This window comes from Saccopteryx leptura, chromosome 1 (genome assembly GCF_036850995.1).
Source record: "Saccopteryx leptura isolate mSacLep1 chromosome 1, mSacLep1_pri_phased_curated, whole genome shotgun sequence".
NCBI classification, from domain to species: Eukaryota; Metazoa; Chordata; class Mammalia; order Chiroptera; family Emballonuridae; genus Saccopteryx; species Saccopteryx leptura.
In genome coordinates this window covers 19,892,954-19,911,134 of record NC_089503.1, presented here as the reverse complement: position 1 = coordinate 19,911,134, position 18,181 = coordinate 19,892,954, and the positions used below count along the sequence as shown (strand labels likewise).

The window sequence follows — 18,181 nt, the reverse complement described above, 5'->3', positions numbered from 1 at the left end:
TCCCAGGAGAGCCTCAGCTGGTCTGCCTGCCGTCCCCAAACATTCAGTGGGTGCGGGGGTGGGGGTGGGGGGGATAACAGACAGCCTGCCCTCAGGAACTGATGCTTAACCAGCCCGACTGTTCAGAATCACTTATTTTGTGTGAAGCCGAAGCCTGAGCTTTAGTACCTGGTTTGGGGTACTCAGAAGTCTGGGCTTCCTGTCTGGTTCTTTTCTTGCTGTAATTGCATACAAGGAGACAGGGATACCCTCTCTGGACAAAAGAGAGCAATAGGCCCACAAATATTTATTTTTTTCCCTTGTTGCTCTGATTCCGGCTTTCTCTAATTGGTAGGGAATACAGTGACCAACAATCAGATGCTACCTGCCCTCAAGGAGTCACATTCTGGTGCAAGGATAAACTGATAAAATAATTTAAACCAGTCAAAAATTCTACAAAAAATATATAATGAGATGATGTAGTAGTAGATAACCTGCTTGGTTGTGTTGTATTGCATTGTGTTGTGTGGAGTTGTCCTGAGTTGAGCTGGTTTGGGATGAGTTGTGTTGGGTTGGACTGTGTTGGTTTGGGTTGAGTTGGGATGTACTGGATTGAGCTGTGCTGGATTTTGTTGGGTGGGATTGGATGAGGTTATGTTGTGTTGTATGGAGTTGTGTTGCACTATCTTGGTTTGAGTTGAATTGGGTTGTATTGAATTGAGCTGTGCTGAATTGTGTTGTGTTGTGTTATGCTTTGTTGGGCTTTGTTGGGGTGGTAGGTGGTTACTGCTTTCACCCTGGCGGTCAGAAAGACTTCTCACAGGAGGTGTGTGGAGTTGGAACCTGAAAGGTGGAGGAGTAGGCAGCCACCCTGAGCAGAAGAGAATGCTGGACTGTTCTGTCTGCCCACTGGGCTGCTGTGGATGTCTCGGAGTTTATCCTGTTTCCTTTCTAAGAGACAGGCCTTCCAGAGCAGAGGCAGACACCCTCTGCCTGCAAGGGCCTGGACTCTCGCATCGCCGAGCCCAGACAGACAGCTAACAGGCTTCCTGCCCCTTTAAAGGGCCCTGCTTCTTTCACGCCTGCTCCAACCGGAGCCAGAGCCCAACGTTAAAATGGCTGAAAGCAGACTCGAGCAGGAGCGTGAGGGGAAGGCTGGGAGCCTCTGGGGCCCTCCTTGGACTTGGGTGCGGAGTGTGGTAGAGGAACAATCAGGCCGTCTCAGCTCCGGCCACCAGCCCGGGGAAGACCCTGCTCTCCCGCCCCGCTCGTCCTGGACGCCCTCACTGACCTGCACGCGGGCCTCGGTGAGGTCCGTCCTCATGGCCAGCTGCTCCCGCGCGTACACGTCGGGGTAGTGGGTCTTCTGGAAGACCTTCTCCAGCTCCTCCAGCTGGTAGCTGGTGAAGGTGGTTCGGTTCCGCCGCTTCTTGCCCTTGTTGCTCTCCGAGTCAGCCTTCTCCAGCGGGCTGGGGAGGTCGGTGCTGGCCCGGTCCTGGGGGCCCTTCACCCCAGCCTCCTTCACGCTGAGGTAGCTGCTCTCCATCCCCACGGCGTCGGAGTCGGGCGGTATCTCTGGCTCACTCAGGGAGCTCTCTTTGGCTGAGGGGGGAGGAGAAGAGGTCAGAGAGCAATGGCCGAAGCAAGCAGGAGAGGAGGGAGGACGGGGCTGCCATCCCTGCCTTGTCTCTCTCAGGAGTGCAGTGCGAGGTCAGGAAGTTTGGGTTCTAATCTTGGCTTGCCATTACCATGCTGTGTGACCTTGGGCAAGTCCCTTTCCCTCTTTGAGCCTCTTTACCATCATCTCAGAATGGGTGCCTTTCAGCATCAATGTTGTGTGACTCTGGGTCATCATTATGACCCCTGTATGACCTTTAATTCTCACCCTACTGACCCCAGTCTCCTCCCTCTAGAAGGACCCCCTTTGCAAGAACTTCTCCGTTGGGCATCGAGGATGCTGACCCAGTGCCGTGGACTCCCCGGGAGTAGAAGAGAACACTCCTTCAGAGCTCGTTTCTGGTCCGTCTGGGCTGGGGGTGAGGAGCAGAGGCCGGCACCGAAGCAGACAGTGATGCCCCCTTTTCCTAGCCTGGTCCTCCTGAGGGTCACACAGGAGCCGTGGAGCTGCTTCTCCAAACACCCGTATCCTCTTGCCCTCCACAGTGGCCTCACCTACTTGCCAGGCTGTGTCCTGCCTCCTCCCTGAGGACTCTGGTAGATTTGCAAAAAGCTGGAGGCCCAGGCCCACGGCCACTGCTGTCCACAGAATGGGGTTCCCTCCACCCGCCAATTCATGGGAGCTCAGCGCTGGACAGGGCCAGTCACTCCCTGCAGGTCAGAGAGGAGGAGGCAGAGGCCAGGGTGGGACGGAGGGCGAGAGTCGCTTGTCCATTTAGCACCTGGGCGGACATAATGGCCTCAGAGGTCGGAATAGGAATCCCACAGGGACGGCTCGCTAGCTGTATTCTTTGGACAGTTCGTTTAAACCCCTTTGCGCCTCAGTTTCCTCCTCTATCGGCTGGGGATAAAGATGCCTGTAAGATGGGTTCCCTCACAGGGGAGCTGGAGGAAAGAGGCCAATGAGTGAAGCACTCGGCACAGTGCCGGTTGTGTAATTTCCTGCCACGGTCGTTATTCCCAGTCTGGCCTGGACTTGCGAACAGGAGAGGACTGACCCCGGAGAAGTCCTCCAGGTGGGCAGACCCTCCCTGGAGCACCTGAGTTTAGGAGCACACGCGGCACTGTGGCTTCCCACGGTGGGACTGGTGTCCGGAGACGGGCGTGTGAGCCCCCGTCTGAGCCGCGTCCCCTTGTCTGTGACTCTTGCGGAGTGAGGTAATGTGACAGATTGATGACACGTGTGAGGAGCATTGGACAAGACCTTCCCCATGCACAAGCTCTGATCATCACAAGCACGGGGATCACTCTGGCCCTCAGTTTCCTCTTCTGGGAAGAGGTCTGAGCAGCGGGCATTAAGTGTCAGGACCATGCCTCTAGCCCAGGTCTCCTGACTGTGTCCAGATTCTGGGGTCGGGGCTTCCGGTTCACCCGCATCTTTGGCTTTCTGTGTATACGGGGAGCGGTCTTCAAGCTGGGGCTTCAGGAGGGCCTTTCTGAGGGTCACTGCCAGCGCGGATACCACCGGGGTGGCGGGCCAGCCTGCAGGGCTCACGCATGACACCATGTGAGCCAGGCACACACACTGCCAGGCCCTCTGTGACAGCATTATGCAAACTGCCACTGGCCGCAGAGCCAGGAGCTTTCAGCAAAGATATTTATCTTCTTGGTAGACAAATAAGTTTTACGTTTGGAGCTTTTTTATTTAAAGAGAAGAAATCCCACTCAGCCTCACCAAAAATAAACATCTGTTATGCAACTTCCTGGAGGCCAGACTGGAGGGGGCAGCCCCTACCCCTCCTGCCCTAACCCTGCTCCTTGGGCCCCTCCCATGACTGCCTGGACCCTCCGGGCATCCTCCCGCATCCAGCCGGGGGTTGGGCCCACCCCACACAACCGCAGGGGCTGGGCTGAGCTGAGGGATCTCCATGTCCCAGAAACCAAGAGGCGGTAGGGGGCAGCCTAAAGTCCTGGGTTTAACTGGGGGGAAACTGAGGCCAGAGAGAGAGAGCAGGGAGTGTGTGCTAACTGACCAGACAGTGTGGCCTCTCAATTCTTGGGCCCTTTCTGCAAGGAGCGCCGTAGGGGCCAGGGAACCCAGGGGCCTCACATAATCAAGGAGTCCTGCTCTGCTCTTCCCAGGAGCAGAACGACTGGCCCCTGAGGATGAGGGAGCAAGAGTGTGGCCCCTGAGAAGTCCCCCAGCGCTGGGCTGGTTCTGGGCTTAGCCCGTGGGGAGGCGGCAGAATGTTCAGTTTTCCACAGTGAGAAATAATAAAGGACTCGGTTTTCCCACCTCCAGCCACCCACTGAGACAGAGCGAGTGGGGGAGAGATGGGCAGACGGCACAGTATGTGCGCAGAGGCTGCCAGACCAGAGTTGGGAGATCTGCCCGTGGTCCCAGCTCCAGCACTGTCTGCCCATGACCAGATGACTCATGTCATATCAGAATCTCATCTGCGAATGGGAGCAAGCATGTCCCCTCTGGAGTGGAGGGGGCAGGCAGGCGTGGTGTCAGGCCTCAGCCGAGTGGGGGGGGGGACCTCCCCCTTAGGATCTGGGTGCGGAGGGGAGGAGAGGAGAAAATGGGGTGTGTCTGTGTCTGTCAGCTCACTGGAAAGGCAGAGAGATGGAAGAATCCTGGCAAACTGATGCTTCCAGTCCTCAAAGTGGAAAAATGCCTCCTAATCTCAGTCTTGATTATTGGCCATCTTGCTTTAAATCCTGAGACTGGGTCCTTAATTTAGACAACAAAGGAAAGTTCCCCCAAGGTTCTGTGGCCACCCAGCTGGTCAGAACGACAAGCCAGGACCCTCTCAGGTCCTTGGTCTGATGATCCCAGGCTCGGGGGCACTATTTCAATCTCCTTCCACCCAGCATCTCCACTGACGGCTGTCACCCTGGCTTCAGTGACAGAGAGCTTACTGCCCCCTGGATAACTGGACCACTTGTTAGGTCCAGCCTCTGTCTGTCTCCTGCAGGTCTGGCTCATGGGTCTTGGTTCTAACCCTGCAAGCTCTTCCCCTAGACAGCCCTGTGGGCACTTAGAGCCGGCTGTCACACCTCTGAGTCTTCCATCTTCTGACCAGTTTTAGGTCCCACTGCTGTTTCTCAGGTGGCCCTGAGATAATCGAGCCTGTTTGAGACAGGTGGGTGCTAGGGATGGTGCCGGGTCTAGGCAAAGCCAGCAGATTGTTCTCCAACGAGATAATCTGGAGGGTCTGGGCGGAGAGTCAGCATGGTGTCCCAAGACCTGGTGCTGTCAGGGTCCGCCTGCTCTGTGGCACCTTCTCAATGAGATGGCCACTGAAAACAGAGGTCCTGTGACTCAGGATGAATTACTGCTGACCTCTTTGGTCTCCCTTGCCCCCACCTTCTGCTACCTGCCTGCAATGTCCCTTCTTTACAGCTGACCTCCAAGGTCCAGTCAAGCACCACTCTTCCAGGAAGCCCTCCCAGACTGCAGCAACCATATAGTCCCATTTGTCCTCTGCTCAACCTCTCCAATTACTGCCTGTGTTTCTGACTGGTATATAATCAAGCCCTGGATGTCCAGCTCCTTCTGTAGAAAGTCAGTTTCCCAAGGGTTGGGACCACAGGCCATTTTCTCCTTCTCAGCCCAAGGCTGTGCCCAGGACGGAGCAGGTGGCAGACGCGCAGTAAGAAGTGGCTGAAGACGAAAGGGACGGTTTCTAAGGGTTTTTTTTTTGTTTTTTGTTTGTTTGTTTGTTTTTTTCTGAAGCTGGAAACGGGGAGAGACAGTCAGACAGACTCCCGCATGCGCCCGACTGGGATCTACCCGTCACGCCCACCAGGGGCGACGCTCTGCCCACCAGGGGGCGATGCTCTGCCCCTCCGGGGCGTCGCTCTGCTGCAACCAGAGCCACTCTAGCGCCTGGGACAGAGGCCAAGGAGCCATCCCCAGCGCCCGGGCCATCTTTGCTCCAATGGAGCCTCAGCTGCAGGAGGGGAAGAGAGAGACAGAGAGGAAGGAGGGGGGGGTGGAGAAGCAAATGGGCGCTTCTCCTATGTGCCCTGGCCGGGAATCGAACCCGGGTCCCCCGCACGCCAGGCCGACGCTCTACCGCTGAACCAACCGGCCAGGGCCAGGGACGGTTTCTAATGGACACTACTGAGCTCTCACTCTGTCCAGCTACCTTTGTGCACCTACTGTGCTAGCCCCCTAGAGCGGACATGCAGGAAACGTTGAATGAATGAATGAATGAACCAATTCAGCCTGGCACACAATGAGACAGTGGATAGGGTACGTGAAAAAAGAGGCACGTGATGATTAATGCCTCCAGTAAAGGCCGACAGCTGAAGCAGGAGGAGGAGGTGAGGTCACCCAGGGGAGGGAGGAAGACCGGACAGACACAGTAGGGTCCCCAGCAGGGAGGCAGCAGGTGAGGGGGTGGGGCGGGGAGCAGCCAGGGCCCGGGAGGCAGGAGACATGCTGTGATGCGCTTCCGGGAGGGGCTTGGGAATTTCATTCGGTGTTCAGGAAACCAGTCCAGCATCTGCCAGGAACCAGTTCTGCACCCACCGTGCTGCTATGCTGGTATAGGGAAAAGGCCACCGGGAGACCCTCTGCCGGCCGGGCTGCAGGGCCACCTTCTCTAGGACACCACCCAGAGCTGGCATGCGGCTGAGGAGCCACAGGCCCTACCTGGGTCCAGGGCACCTGCCTGCCGGTCTGGCTCCTCCCTTGCCCTCCCTGAGGCAGGTCCCGTAAGGACTCTGGGCTGGTGCTGTGCTGACCACCCTCCCATAGTGGACTTTGTCCCCGGCTGTGGGGCCCAGGACAATGTCATCCTGGTCTGCATCTTCCCAACGGCATCTCTTGATGTGGAAATACACTCAGACCACCCAGAGGAATCAAGAGTGTGCATAAAACATCAAGAGCGATCAGTGCCCCCCTCCCCAGCCCCCGTGGAGGGTACCAGGCCGTGGCAGCTATGGTGGCCCCGCACGCCCATCAAACTACCCTAGGGGAATGTCATCTTCATCCGCCGCTTCTGAGGAAGTGGGAAGCACTCAGCTCAAGGCTGTGTTATTGGTCAGCAGCCACGGAAGGCCCTTCGGCCTCCACCTGAACTCCTTCGGGGAGGAGGCCCGGACCTCTTCCGGCTCTGCGGCCGGACGGTCCTGGCTGCTGGGTTTCTAGACACAGAACACCTTTCTTCATGCCCCTAACCTCTACCCATGTGTCCTGGCTTAGCCACTGGCGTCACCCTCATCTGGTCTGACCGTTATTTGACGTGAAAGCCCTTGAGAGGTTTCCAGAGGTGACTGCGATATATTTTTCATGACTGTGACAGAAAGAGCATTGTTTTTTATTGACTGTGGTTTAAAGAGAACGAACTTCTGAAGCCATCTGGGGAGAGGGTGCCGGAGGCCTCCATGTGGGTATTCCTTCTGTGAGCCACAGTGTGCCCTCGGGCGTGTGGCACGGCCGGCAATTGTGTGTGGGTGTGGGAACATATGTGTAGTTGCGTGTGTGCTTGCATGGTCAAGTGGGAGGCGTGTGCCTGCGGGAAGGGTGTGCGGTTGTGTGTGGGTGTCTGTGTAAGCGAGCATTATCCTGCATACGCATGTGTGGGTGTGGACAAGGGTGGTGCGTGTGTGTGTGTGTGTGTGTGTGTGTGTGTGTGTGTCCTTGAGCACAGGCCCTTGTACATGGAGTGTACGTCTAAGGGGTCTGAGTAATTTTATCCTCCATGGTTTTGATTACATGTATTTTTCCTCCAAACATCTGCTTTGTGGGGGACATGCCGCTCTCTGTTCTCGGGTGAGCGGACCTCACACCCCCTGTGGCAGAGTGCACAGCACCGATGTAATCTCCTTAAACAAAACAGGCCAGCATGAGGCCCTTTCATGCTCTTTAAAGGGCACTGACTAAACGCACTGCTGTCCAAACAGTCGTGTTGGGGCGGGGGTGGAGGTTAAAGGTTAGCCATTGATCATGTCCCCGGCCCACTTCATCTGCCTCTAGGCTCTGTCCAGAGCTCAGCTTGATGTCCCCTGCTTAGCTCCAGACCCGATAAATAAGGCTGAAGGGGCAGTAGTAAGTGGGGTGACATTTCAGCGCACATGCACGGAACCTGTTCAGTGTGCTGCAATGGAGACGGTGTCCCCGCTCCACGCAGTCGCTGATCTGCAGAGGACAGTGGGGGCGGAAGCACAGGTGCTCGGTCCAGCCACCCACAAGGTGACATGGGCGCTCCTGTTCACCAACACACACCAACCCAAGCCCTAAAAATACTTCTCAAAACAAGGAAAGTCCGAGAAACTGCCATGAGGTTAAGGAGACATGAGGACTAACTGCAATGTGGTGTCCTCGATGGGGTCCTGGGACAATCTAAGGACACTGGGGAAAAACTAGTGAAATCTGAATAAGATATGGTACGTAGTTAACAGCAATGTGTACAAAAAACAGTGAGAAAAATATGTCAACAGACATTTCACCTGAAAAGTATACCCATGGCAAATAAGCACGAAAACATACCCACCATACTGTCCACTGTAGAAATGTACACTAACAGCCCCGTGACACGTCACTACACACCTTCTGCAATGGGGATAAGAAACCCGACGATACCAGGTGATGGGGAGGACGTGGAGCAGCTGGAATTCTCACACATCGCTGGTGCGCAGCGGGTGGCGATGTCAGAACGTTAGACGTACAGGGACTGCACGACCCAGCCGTCTCACTGCCAGGCATTTCCTCTAAAGAAACAGACACGTTCGCGGAGGAAGACACCAAACCTGCATGCAGTGTTTATGACAGCTTTGTCCATAACTGCCCCAAACTAGAAACAACCCAAACATCCTTTAACAGGTGAATGGCTAAACAGCCAGCTGTGGCGCAGCCAGGCGATGGGGTCAGAGACAAAGGGAACAAGTATTGATACAGGCGATGGCGTGGGCGACTCTCCAAGGCAGCATTATGGTCTGTAGGAGAAGCCACTCTCCAAAGGTACAGTGTGTGCAGACCTACTCATTTAGCATACGGCGTTTTGGGAAAGGCAACCCTATCAGAACGGGGGACAGATCGCTGGTTGCCTCACAGGGGCTGGGGGAGGGGCTGGATTGGACCACAAAGGGCTACACTAGTGCGAGGAACCGTCCTGTATCCCAATCTGGAGAGGAATGTGTTCAAACTTGAATTTTATAGCATGTTATTTATAAAAATAAAAGAGACGGCCCTGATCAGATAGCTCGGTTGGTTAGAGCGTCAGCCCCAATATTCAAAGATTGCCGGTTCAGTACCCAGTCAGGGCACAGACAAAAGTGAGATAGATGTTTCTGTCTCTCTGTCTCTCTCTCTCCCAAATAATTTTTAAAAAATAAGAGATGTAAGGTATAGAGAAAATGCAAAATCGGGTTGAAATATACTGAAAAAGACAAAAACATTAAGTAAAATGTTTGTATGTCTTCACCCAGTAATCCAACTTCCAGGAATTTATCCTAAATAAATAATTATAGATGAGCACAAAGGATTAACTAGAAAGAAAGTTCATCAGTGGCACTCTTCTATAGAAAAACTGAAAATAACCAAATATCTAGTATTAGGACAGCGGTTAAATTAAGGATGAGAGTTCCATAAATGGAGAATACATTCTAATATTCTTTACTCTGCAGACCGTTTCCTTCTTGGCATTTAGCACATGTTATTATTTACTTATGTGTTTCCCCCCTTTGTTTATGGCCTCTCTTTCTCTTCTGTAAAATTGGGAGCGTATCTGAGTATGTTTGTTTGGTTTATCCCTTCATTCCAACGCCTAGTATTCTGGCTGGCACATAGTAAGTGTTCAATAAACAATTAATGAACAAATGAATGAAACTAACATTATTATAGAAGAATAGCTTTTTAGTACTTGGAAAAATGTTCCTAATATGTTGAATAAATCTCGTTTTGGGAAAAAGCGGTGGGTGGGTGGAGTATCTATCCTTAGAAAATATTAGAAGTTTCCAGAGGTAAGAATACAGGTATATAGGTTAATATTGTTCCTCTTTTTTTCTGGTTTGAGTTAATTTTCTATTTGTCCTACCAAGAACAGGAATTGCTTTTATCTTTTTAAAAGGCTATTTGAAAGCAGTCATTAGAGTCAGGAAGGATGCTTGCTTAGGTTAGGTGCTGGGCCCCGCTGCGTGATTTTGGGAGGTAGGAGATGGGCACCCCTGGGAATAGGGTTGAGGAAGGGGAGGGAGCTTCAAGCAAGTCCCCTTTTGTGGTGGGCATCGGTCCCTGTTCTCACAAACTGCCCCCCATGACTCTGACGCCTCTTGGATACTGGGGTTTCCCAGAACTCAAGCTCAAGTTCAGACCTTCTAATGTCTTTTTATGCCTTCAGGCTCCCTCCCCTCAAACCGTCAGAGAGGGTCTAAAATGCACACATCTGTTCACATCCTGACCCTCTCGAAAGGCTGTTCCTGGCTCCCTGAGCCCTCGCTGGGATTGCCACACCCAACCCAGGGCGCTCAGTTAAATTAGAACTTCAGGGAAACAACAAATCATGTTTAGTAGGTCTGAAAGTGTGCATGGGAAATAGACTAAAAATTGCTGTTTATTTGAAATTCAAATTTAACTGGGCATCCTGGTTTTGTTGTTAGTTTTTTGTGAAATCTGCCAACCCTACAAATCAGGCTTACCCTGGCATTCAGGATTCCCCAGCAGGACAGAGCCCGCCTGCCTCACAGGCTTCATCGCCCCCGCCCCCCACACACACCCTGCTTCCAGCCACAGACCTGCTTCCACCTGCTGAACGTGCTGTGCCAGGGACTCCGCTTCCCCGATTCCCCACTTCTGCCGCACCCGTCCTTCTAACTGCCATGTCCTCTGCCCCTCCCCCATCCGGCTCATCACTATCACCTGGATGTCATTCTCTAATTTTTTTTTTTTTTGTATTTTTCTGAAGCTGGAAACGGGGAGAGACAGTCAGACAGACTCCAGAGACAGTCAGACAGACTCCCGCATGCACCCGACCGGGATCCACCCGGCACACCCACCAGGGGCGAAGCTTTGCCCACCAGGGGGCGATGCTCTGCCCCTCTGGGCGTCGCTCTGCCGTGACCAGAGCCACTCTAGCGCCTGGGGCAGAGGCCAAGGAGCCATCCCCAGCGCCCGGACCATCTTTGCTCCAATGGAGCCTTGGCTGCGGGAGGAGAAGAGAGAGACAGAGAGGAAGGAGGGGGTGGGGGTGGAGAAGCAAATGGGCGCTTCTCCTATGTGCCCTGGCCGGGAATCAAACCCGGGTCCCCCGCATGCCAGGCCGACGCTCTACCGCTGAGCCAACCGGCTAGGGCCTCATTCTCTAACTTTTGTCGTTTCTTTTTCTCATTACACACACTCGTCTATGATCTACATGATATTTTTTTTTTTAAATCAAGACAAGACAAACAAAGACAAATGTAACACCCACACGGACCATATTTTTTGTTTTTAATTTCTTAAACTGACTTGAGAGAGAGAGAGAGAGAAGAGGGAGGAGAGGGAGAGAGAGAAGAGAGAGACACACAGAGAGAAACACTGATGTGTTGTTCCACTGATTTATGCATTTACTGGTTGATTCTTGTCTGTGCCCGACCAGGGATCAAACCCTGCAACCCTGGCGTATCAGGACAATGCCCAACCAACAGAGCCAGGAACAGACCAGAGTTTTTGAAAGTCTTTTTTTAAGCCCTGGCTGGATAGGGAGCATTGTCCCAAAGTGCAGAGGTTGCCAGTTTGATCCCTGGTCAGGGCACATACAGGAACAGATCAGTGTTCCCGTCTCTCTCTCTCTCCCTGCTTCTTTAAAAAAAAAAAACAAAGCAAACAGTTTTTTTTAACCAAGGACTATACTGTACGTCTTTCCATGTTGTTCTATATTCTTACACCACGTCGTTCTTATGGCTGCGTAGTATTTCACCACATAGACCAGTGGTTCTCAACCTTTCTAATGCCGTGACCCTGCAATACAGTTCCTCATGTTGTGGTGACGCCAAACCAAAAAATAATTTTGGTGGCTACTTCATAACTGTAATTTTGCTACAGTTATGATTCGGAATGTAAATACCTGATATGCATTATGTATTTTCCAATGGCTTTAGGCGACCCCGCTGGGGTCGTGATCCACAGGTTGAGAACCGCTGACATAGACAAACCCGATCTTATCTAATCAATCCTCTGCTATTGGGCACATGGGCTTCTGATTTTTTGAAATCATAACAAATCTGTGAAGAACATCCTCATAGTTAAATTCCTCAGTATGTTCATGGTGATTATCTTAAAAGAAGCTTCAAGAACTAGAAATACTGAGTATATCACAAACACACCTAAGACCTCCGATAAACACGGCCAAACTGTCTTCTAGAGACACGCCAGTTTCCTCAGCGACCGGCAGCACACCGCCTGCTTCCGGGCCAGTGCCAGTCGTAGTGGTTTTAAATCCTTGCTAGTGTACTGGGTAAAAGCAAAATTTTGTTTGAATTTATACATTTTTGAAAGTATCAGTGAAGTTAAAGCTTTTATTTGTTGATTTTCTTCTTTTGTGAATTACTTCTCTTGGGCTTCCAAGGTGACCCCTTCTCCATACCTGACTCTTCAGCTGGGCTTATATCTGAAACACTGAATGTCCTCTCTCGAGTGCTGGGCGATGGGGCTGCTCCCCACTAGACCGTGAGCGGTTCAGGGCAGGGCCTCCCTGCCGCGCCACACCGCTGGGTCTGGAGCCAGGGCCTGGGCCCCGGCCTCTGGCAGCACCGGGGCGGCTCTGTTCCCCCTGCTGTGGGTAACAGGGCACCACAGGAAAGAGACCCAGGCCTTGGGCCCTCGGCACTCACTGCTAGTGAGTGGTGGCTGCAGCCAGGGGGCGGGAGGGTAGATCTTGAGAAATGAGGGGACTCGGAAACCAGCTGCAGGGCAGGGCATGAAGACTCAAGGTGGCCCGGCAGCTTCTGGGATCATGGACAAAACTCTTGGCTTTTCTGTTTCCTCAGTTCAATCAGAATTGTCCAAATCCCTGCCGGGGAGGGAAGAGCTATGGAGAGGACACGGTCTCTGCAGGAAGCCAGGACTGCGAACAGTCACTGGGTCTCAGGATGCTCTGCTTATCCCAGCGTGGGTTCCCTGGCCCCTGACGGAGGGTTGTATGTAGGGCCACACTCCCAGTTGCCAGAATTAAGGCTGCAGTTGCTCATGCTGGCCACCAGGAGGCACTGCAGTCCCAATAAAGTTCCTCTGGGCAAAGGTGGTGGTGCCTCAGGGCCCCAGTCTCAGATGGAGTTTCTAGAAGTTTGGTTGAAAAACCCAGGCCCTACCTGGGAGGGTTTGCCAGGCAAGTAGTTATTCAGTCCTACTATGTGTCTGCTGTTGTCCTAACACTACAAGGGACACAGAGTTGAGTGACGGGTGACTGCCCTTCCCCACGGAGCTCTTTCCTCTTCTGGTTCTGAGGGTTTTCACGTTCTTGATTCATTTTGATCCCCTCAAAATTTCCACGTGGTGGTCTGAGCATCCTCATTTTACAGGTAGGGAAACTGAGGCTTCAAGACAAGGGATGCATCGAATTTCACCAGCACTGAGCAAGTAGCGCCATGACCCGAGCTCCCTTGACTCCTCAGAGTTGCTCCCTCGTGGAGAGCCAGGGAGTCCTGACCCTGCAGCTACTTGCAAATGAGCCGATTGAAACAAACGCCGCCCCCCGCCCCCCGCCCCCCGCGCCCCGCCCCTCCTGTTCTGCTGGTTAGCTTCCCATGTGGCGGGCAGATTTGATGCCAGCTCCTCTGTGGGTCTTCCCAAGGAAGAGTCAGCCCAGGGAGGCCTGCAGACAGAGTCTCTGTTCTTCCCACACAGCGGCTGGGGGTCTTTCTCCGGTCCGGAGGGGGGAGGAAGCTTCCCGGGGCCCAGGAAGGAAAAGGACTGAGCCCCGAGCTCTCCTTAAACACCAGGCATTGCGCTTCATGCTTTAGGCAGCACGGGGACATCTGTCAGGCCACCGGTCACAGCTACTGGCTCTTTCTAACAACCACGTAAAGTATCCCCATTCTACAGCCCCGGAAGCAGAGGCCAGGGGGAGTACATGACTTGTCTAAGAGCCTATGATGGGGAAAAGGCAGAGCGAGGGTTTGAACCCCAAACCTGGGGCTCTTCATCTGGACCTTCCTGGGGTGGTCACCCTGTGTGGGACCGGGGCAAGGCAGCCAGGAGACAGAGTCAAGGAGGAAGGGGAAAGATGGGGAGTCACAGGAGAGTGGCTCCTCCCAGGTGCCTCTCCCTGGACCCCATCGCATCCCGCCATCCATGCCGGCCCTGTTAGAACTTCACTGCACACCTGGGACCTCCTCTGTGGGCCAGAGCCCTTTCTCAGGCCTGTGCAGGCTCTCCGACAGCCCCCAGCTAACACCCACGAGTTCTTCCTCGTTTTCTCCCTGACACTGTGTCCTGGGTTTCTTACATTTTCCACGAAATACTGAAGTATTTAGAGGTAAAGAGGCCTATGTCTGCAACTTTCTCTTAACAATTCAGAAAGAAATAATATGTATATGTTAGTTTATGTTATGATAATATTTATACATATTATCAATTATAAATACAATATATGCATAGAGGAAAAAATGCAAGGAAGACTGATACCGCGAATACCATGAAATATTAACGTTTGGCAAACTGGCGTAAAGGGCATCTGGGAATTCTCTGTACTCACATCTTTTCTTAAAGTCAGAGATTAGATTAATATAAAAATTTTTTTTAAAGAAATATGTGGATAATTGGAGGGAAAAACACTCTATCCAGAAACCCCAGGTCTGTACCCCTATTTGTAATAATTGAAACAGGGCCCAGACTGGAGTGTAGTTAGCAACCGCCCACCGGGCCGCTTGTGATTCTGTAATTAAGTCCCAGGGTAGATGCCAACTCTAGGACCAGCCTCCCCGCCCCCTTTGGAAACCTTCAGTTTCCCAGAAGCGTCTGGTGGCTCAGTTAGAGCACCTGGTTCCTCCAACAGCTCCTCTAAGGCCTGGAGGAGGCAGTATTTTGTTAGCTGAGGTCAAGCTACTGTTGGAACCTAGTGGGAAAAGAAAGTATATTTTTGAGCCTGTTATAATGTCAGTTTTCCTACAGTTAGAGTAAATGAGTGAGGTTTCCTTCTATCAAAAAAGGGGGAAAAAAGTGGTTAGAAAGAAAGGCCTCCTACAATTGCTAAAACACAGGAGCCACCCAAGTGCCCATCAGCGGGCAAATGGATTAGCAAACTGTGGTGTACACAATATAAAGGCGTATATTAGTCTTAAAAGGAAGGAAAGTCTGATATGTGGTTGAAACTTGAGGACATCGCCTGACCAGGTGGTGGCGCAGTGGATAGAGCGTAGGACTGGAATGCTGAGGACCCAGGTTCGAGACCCCAAGGTCACCAGCTTGAGCGCAGGCTCATTTGGTTTGAGCAAAGCTCACCAGCTTAGACCCAAGGTCGCTGGCTTAAGCAAGGGATCACTCGGTCTGCTGAAGGCCCGCTGTCAAGGCACATATGAGAAAGCAATCAATGAACAAGTAAGGTGTCGCAATGCGCAACGAGAAACTAATGATTGGTGCTTCTCATCTCTCCATTTCTGTCTGTCTGTCCCTGTCTATCCCTCTCTCTGACCCTGTAAAAAAACAAAACCAAACAAACAAAAAAAACTTGAGGACATCATGCTGAGTGAAATAAGCCAGTCACAAAAAGACAGTTACTGCAAGGCTCGAAGACTCTGCTCTTAGCAGATACCTAGATAAGTCAAGTTCTCAGAGACAGGAAGTAGCGTGGTGCTTGCCAGGGGCTTGGGGGCGGGGACGACGACTTTGTGGTTTAATGAGTACAGAGCTTCAGTTTCACACAAAAAGCACTATGGACATGGACGGCAGTGATGTTGCACACCATAATTAATATTATATGTATACTACTGCTGAACTGCACACTTAGAAATGGTTAAGGTGGTAAAAATCTGTTATGTGTATTTTACCACAATAAAATAAAATTGGGGCAGAAAAAGGGAAAAGAAAGTCCACTAGCCAGTGTCCCTAAGGACCTTCGTCCTGCTTCAGTCCTCATGGCCTACAGCATCCGGTCTAGGCCCCCTCCGCCCCCCGGCTCCTGAATCCTTCCTCTCCCACAGGCTGGGTCTTGGTTTGCACCTGTCCATTCCTAGGGTCACCTGTTTGTTCATTGGCTGAGCACCTCCCCAGAGCCTCCCCATGGAGGGGACAGACAAGTAACTGTGCAGTCAAGTGTCGTGAGGCCGGATGGGCAAGGGCATCTGGGCACAGCAGGGCCACCAGGAGGAGCAGCCCGTGCTGGGAAAGGTCAGGAGAGGCTTCAGCCAGGGCGCGGGCTTGAGCCGAGCACTGAAAACCAAAGAGGTCTGGGCAGGACATGTTCCATTTGGTAAAACAGGACAGTCCCAACTCTCCGGGGCGAGCTGGTCATAGATTGCCATGTGAGCAGCCTTAGGGACCTCCCGCCAGGGCTAGTGACAATAAAAACGACAATAGCACAATCCCTTGTGCCTGAGCGCGCGGTGCTGAGCCATCCACTACTGCATCTGAGCGTCCCCAGACACCCAGGAGGTCAGTGCTGTTACCCGTTGTACAGAGTCAGAAACTGAGGTCCAGAGAAGCTCAATAGCTTGCTCGAAATCACGTAGCTAGAAGTGGGCAGAGCTGGGACTGAACCCCAGTGGTCCAGCGACAAGCCCAGTGCAGCCCCTGTGGCCTCTCAGGCCAGGGCTGCGTGGTCTCTCCTACACAGACGGGCCCTCGGTGGGGGCACAGGCAGGCTCCGTCTCATCCCCAGGGGACACGATTGAGCTGCAGTGATCACTTCCATCTCAGAGGACTAAACTGAGCTTTAGGGTCACCATGACAAGCCCCATTTATGTCCAACACTTGAATATCACTTCCTGAGAGGTTCCGGGGCGATGGCTGCTTGACCTCAGCCGAAAGGGACTCTAACTCCCCTGTTGGCTGCTCTCCTCAGGGACCCGGGAAGTTTCCCAGCCCCCACCTTGCAGACAGCCCCGGTCTCACCCCATGCTCTACCTCCTGTGGCTGCAGCAGACCCGGGCACCCTGCAAGGGAAGGGGGCTGACCCGGGCGGGGTCCACTCTCTGAGAGGCTGGGGAGCTTCCACACTCTCCTTTCACCCCAACAATGAGCCCCAAGCTCAGGCGCCACCCCACGCCACCCTGCACCTTACCGGCAGGAGACAGGGAGCCCCAGAGCTCACACGCCTGCCAGGATTGTGTCTCCCAGTTAAAATCAGCCCTGGTCTGTCCGCCCATTGCTCCTGTCTGCCTCCACCAAACCATGTGGCCCCTGGCACATCTCTAAACATCTCCCACCTGATTCCGCTGGGCCCCCGTATCTCTGTAACAGGAGGAAAATCCTGGCTCCCCAGACACCCCTCCTCCCCGGAGACTCTGTAATAGCACTTTCAGACCCACGGCAGGCACTGTAGAGAAGCCTAAGTCCTGTTCTAGGTGAAATGAAACGAATGAGACATCTCTGAAGTAGGTCAGGCTTGGGTTTGACTCCTGATTCTGCTGCTTATTTGCTGCATTCATTCTTCGTTTGTTCGTTCCTTCATCCAGCAACACTTCGGAAGACCCGCTACGTGCTTGCTGAGCAAAGTTCCAAGTGGTGGGAACACAAAGCCCAAGAGAGCGTGGCCCCCTCCTTCAGAGGCCCGTGTGCACGAAGGAGGCGGCGATTGTGGTGCAGGGTGGCGGACAGAGGCGCCTGCGCCAGCCTGGCCGAGGGCTGTTTTCAGGGGCAGCTCTAGCTCTCTAGAGAGAGGAGAGGCTTTGGGGCAGTGACCTGATGGGAGGGGTCTATTCAAGCTGTGTTTTGCCCGCACTTTAAATAGGATGAGGAAATGCCAGTTTTTCCATCAAAACAATGTGGGGGGGGGTGACAAAAGGAGATTATGGAAGAGGCTCCCACTCCCAAGCCAGCCCGTGGCTCTGCTGCTGCGGGTATCCTTGGCAAAGTGACTCGGTTCCCTGTGGGCCTCGATGTTCTCCTCTGTAATGCAAGGCTGATAGTATTCACATCCCAGAGTGGCCGTGAGGTCTGAATGAGGCAGAGCGCAGGAAGGCACATCCGCACCTGACACAGAGCGTGCCCTCTGTCCCTGGGAACTGGCCGGGATGTATTAATCCAGTTCTTCTTCGGGGGCAAGTCAGGCTGGAGCAGCTGTGAGAGCTAAGCAGAACCACCCAACCTGTAGACGCCTCATCCGCTTCCCTGCCTGCCCCAGGTGCCCTCCCTGCAGCTCAGGTCTCCTCCATCCGCCCCAGCTGGCCACCAGATAGTCACAAACCTCTGTCCAGAGTAGCCCCCGGGTCCTCTTCCAACCAGGGCCCCTTTCACATCTCTGTGATAAGGCCTGTAAATGGGTGAAACACTTGACACCATTGTAAAAAAATCAGATGTTAATTTAATTTTGTTATATATATATTAAGACTTCTAATTTCTTTTAAAGAAAGACCCTTACATAAATACCCTTCTAACCAAACGGAAGTCACAACTTGAAGGCATGACCATGAAAGGAACGTTGTCATTTCTATCCCT

General features: G+C 52.9%; 1 protein-coding gene across 1 annotated transcript in view; it reads right to left on the bottom strand.

Annotated features, from left to right (window-relative positions):
* ALX4 (ALX homeobox 4) overlaps positions 1-18,181 on the bottom strand; it is a 44,877-nt gene that overhangs the window by 10,916 nt on the left and 15,780 nt on the right. The window contains exon 2 of the mRNA XM_066362943.1: positions 1,271-1,581. Within this exon, the coding sequence (XP_066219040.1) occupies positions 1,271-1,581 (311 nt within the window). The remainder of the gene's footprint in view (positions 1-1,270; positions 1,582-18,181) is intronic.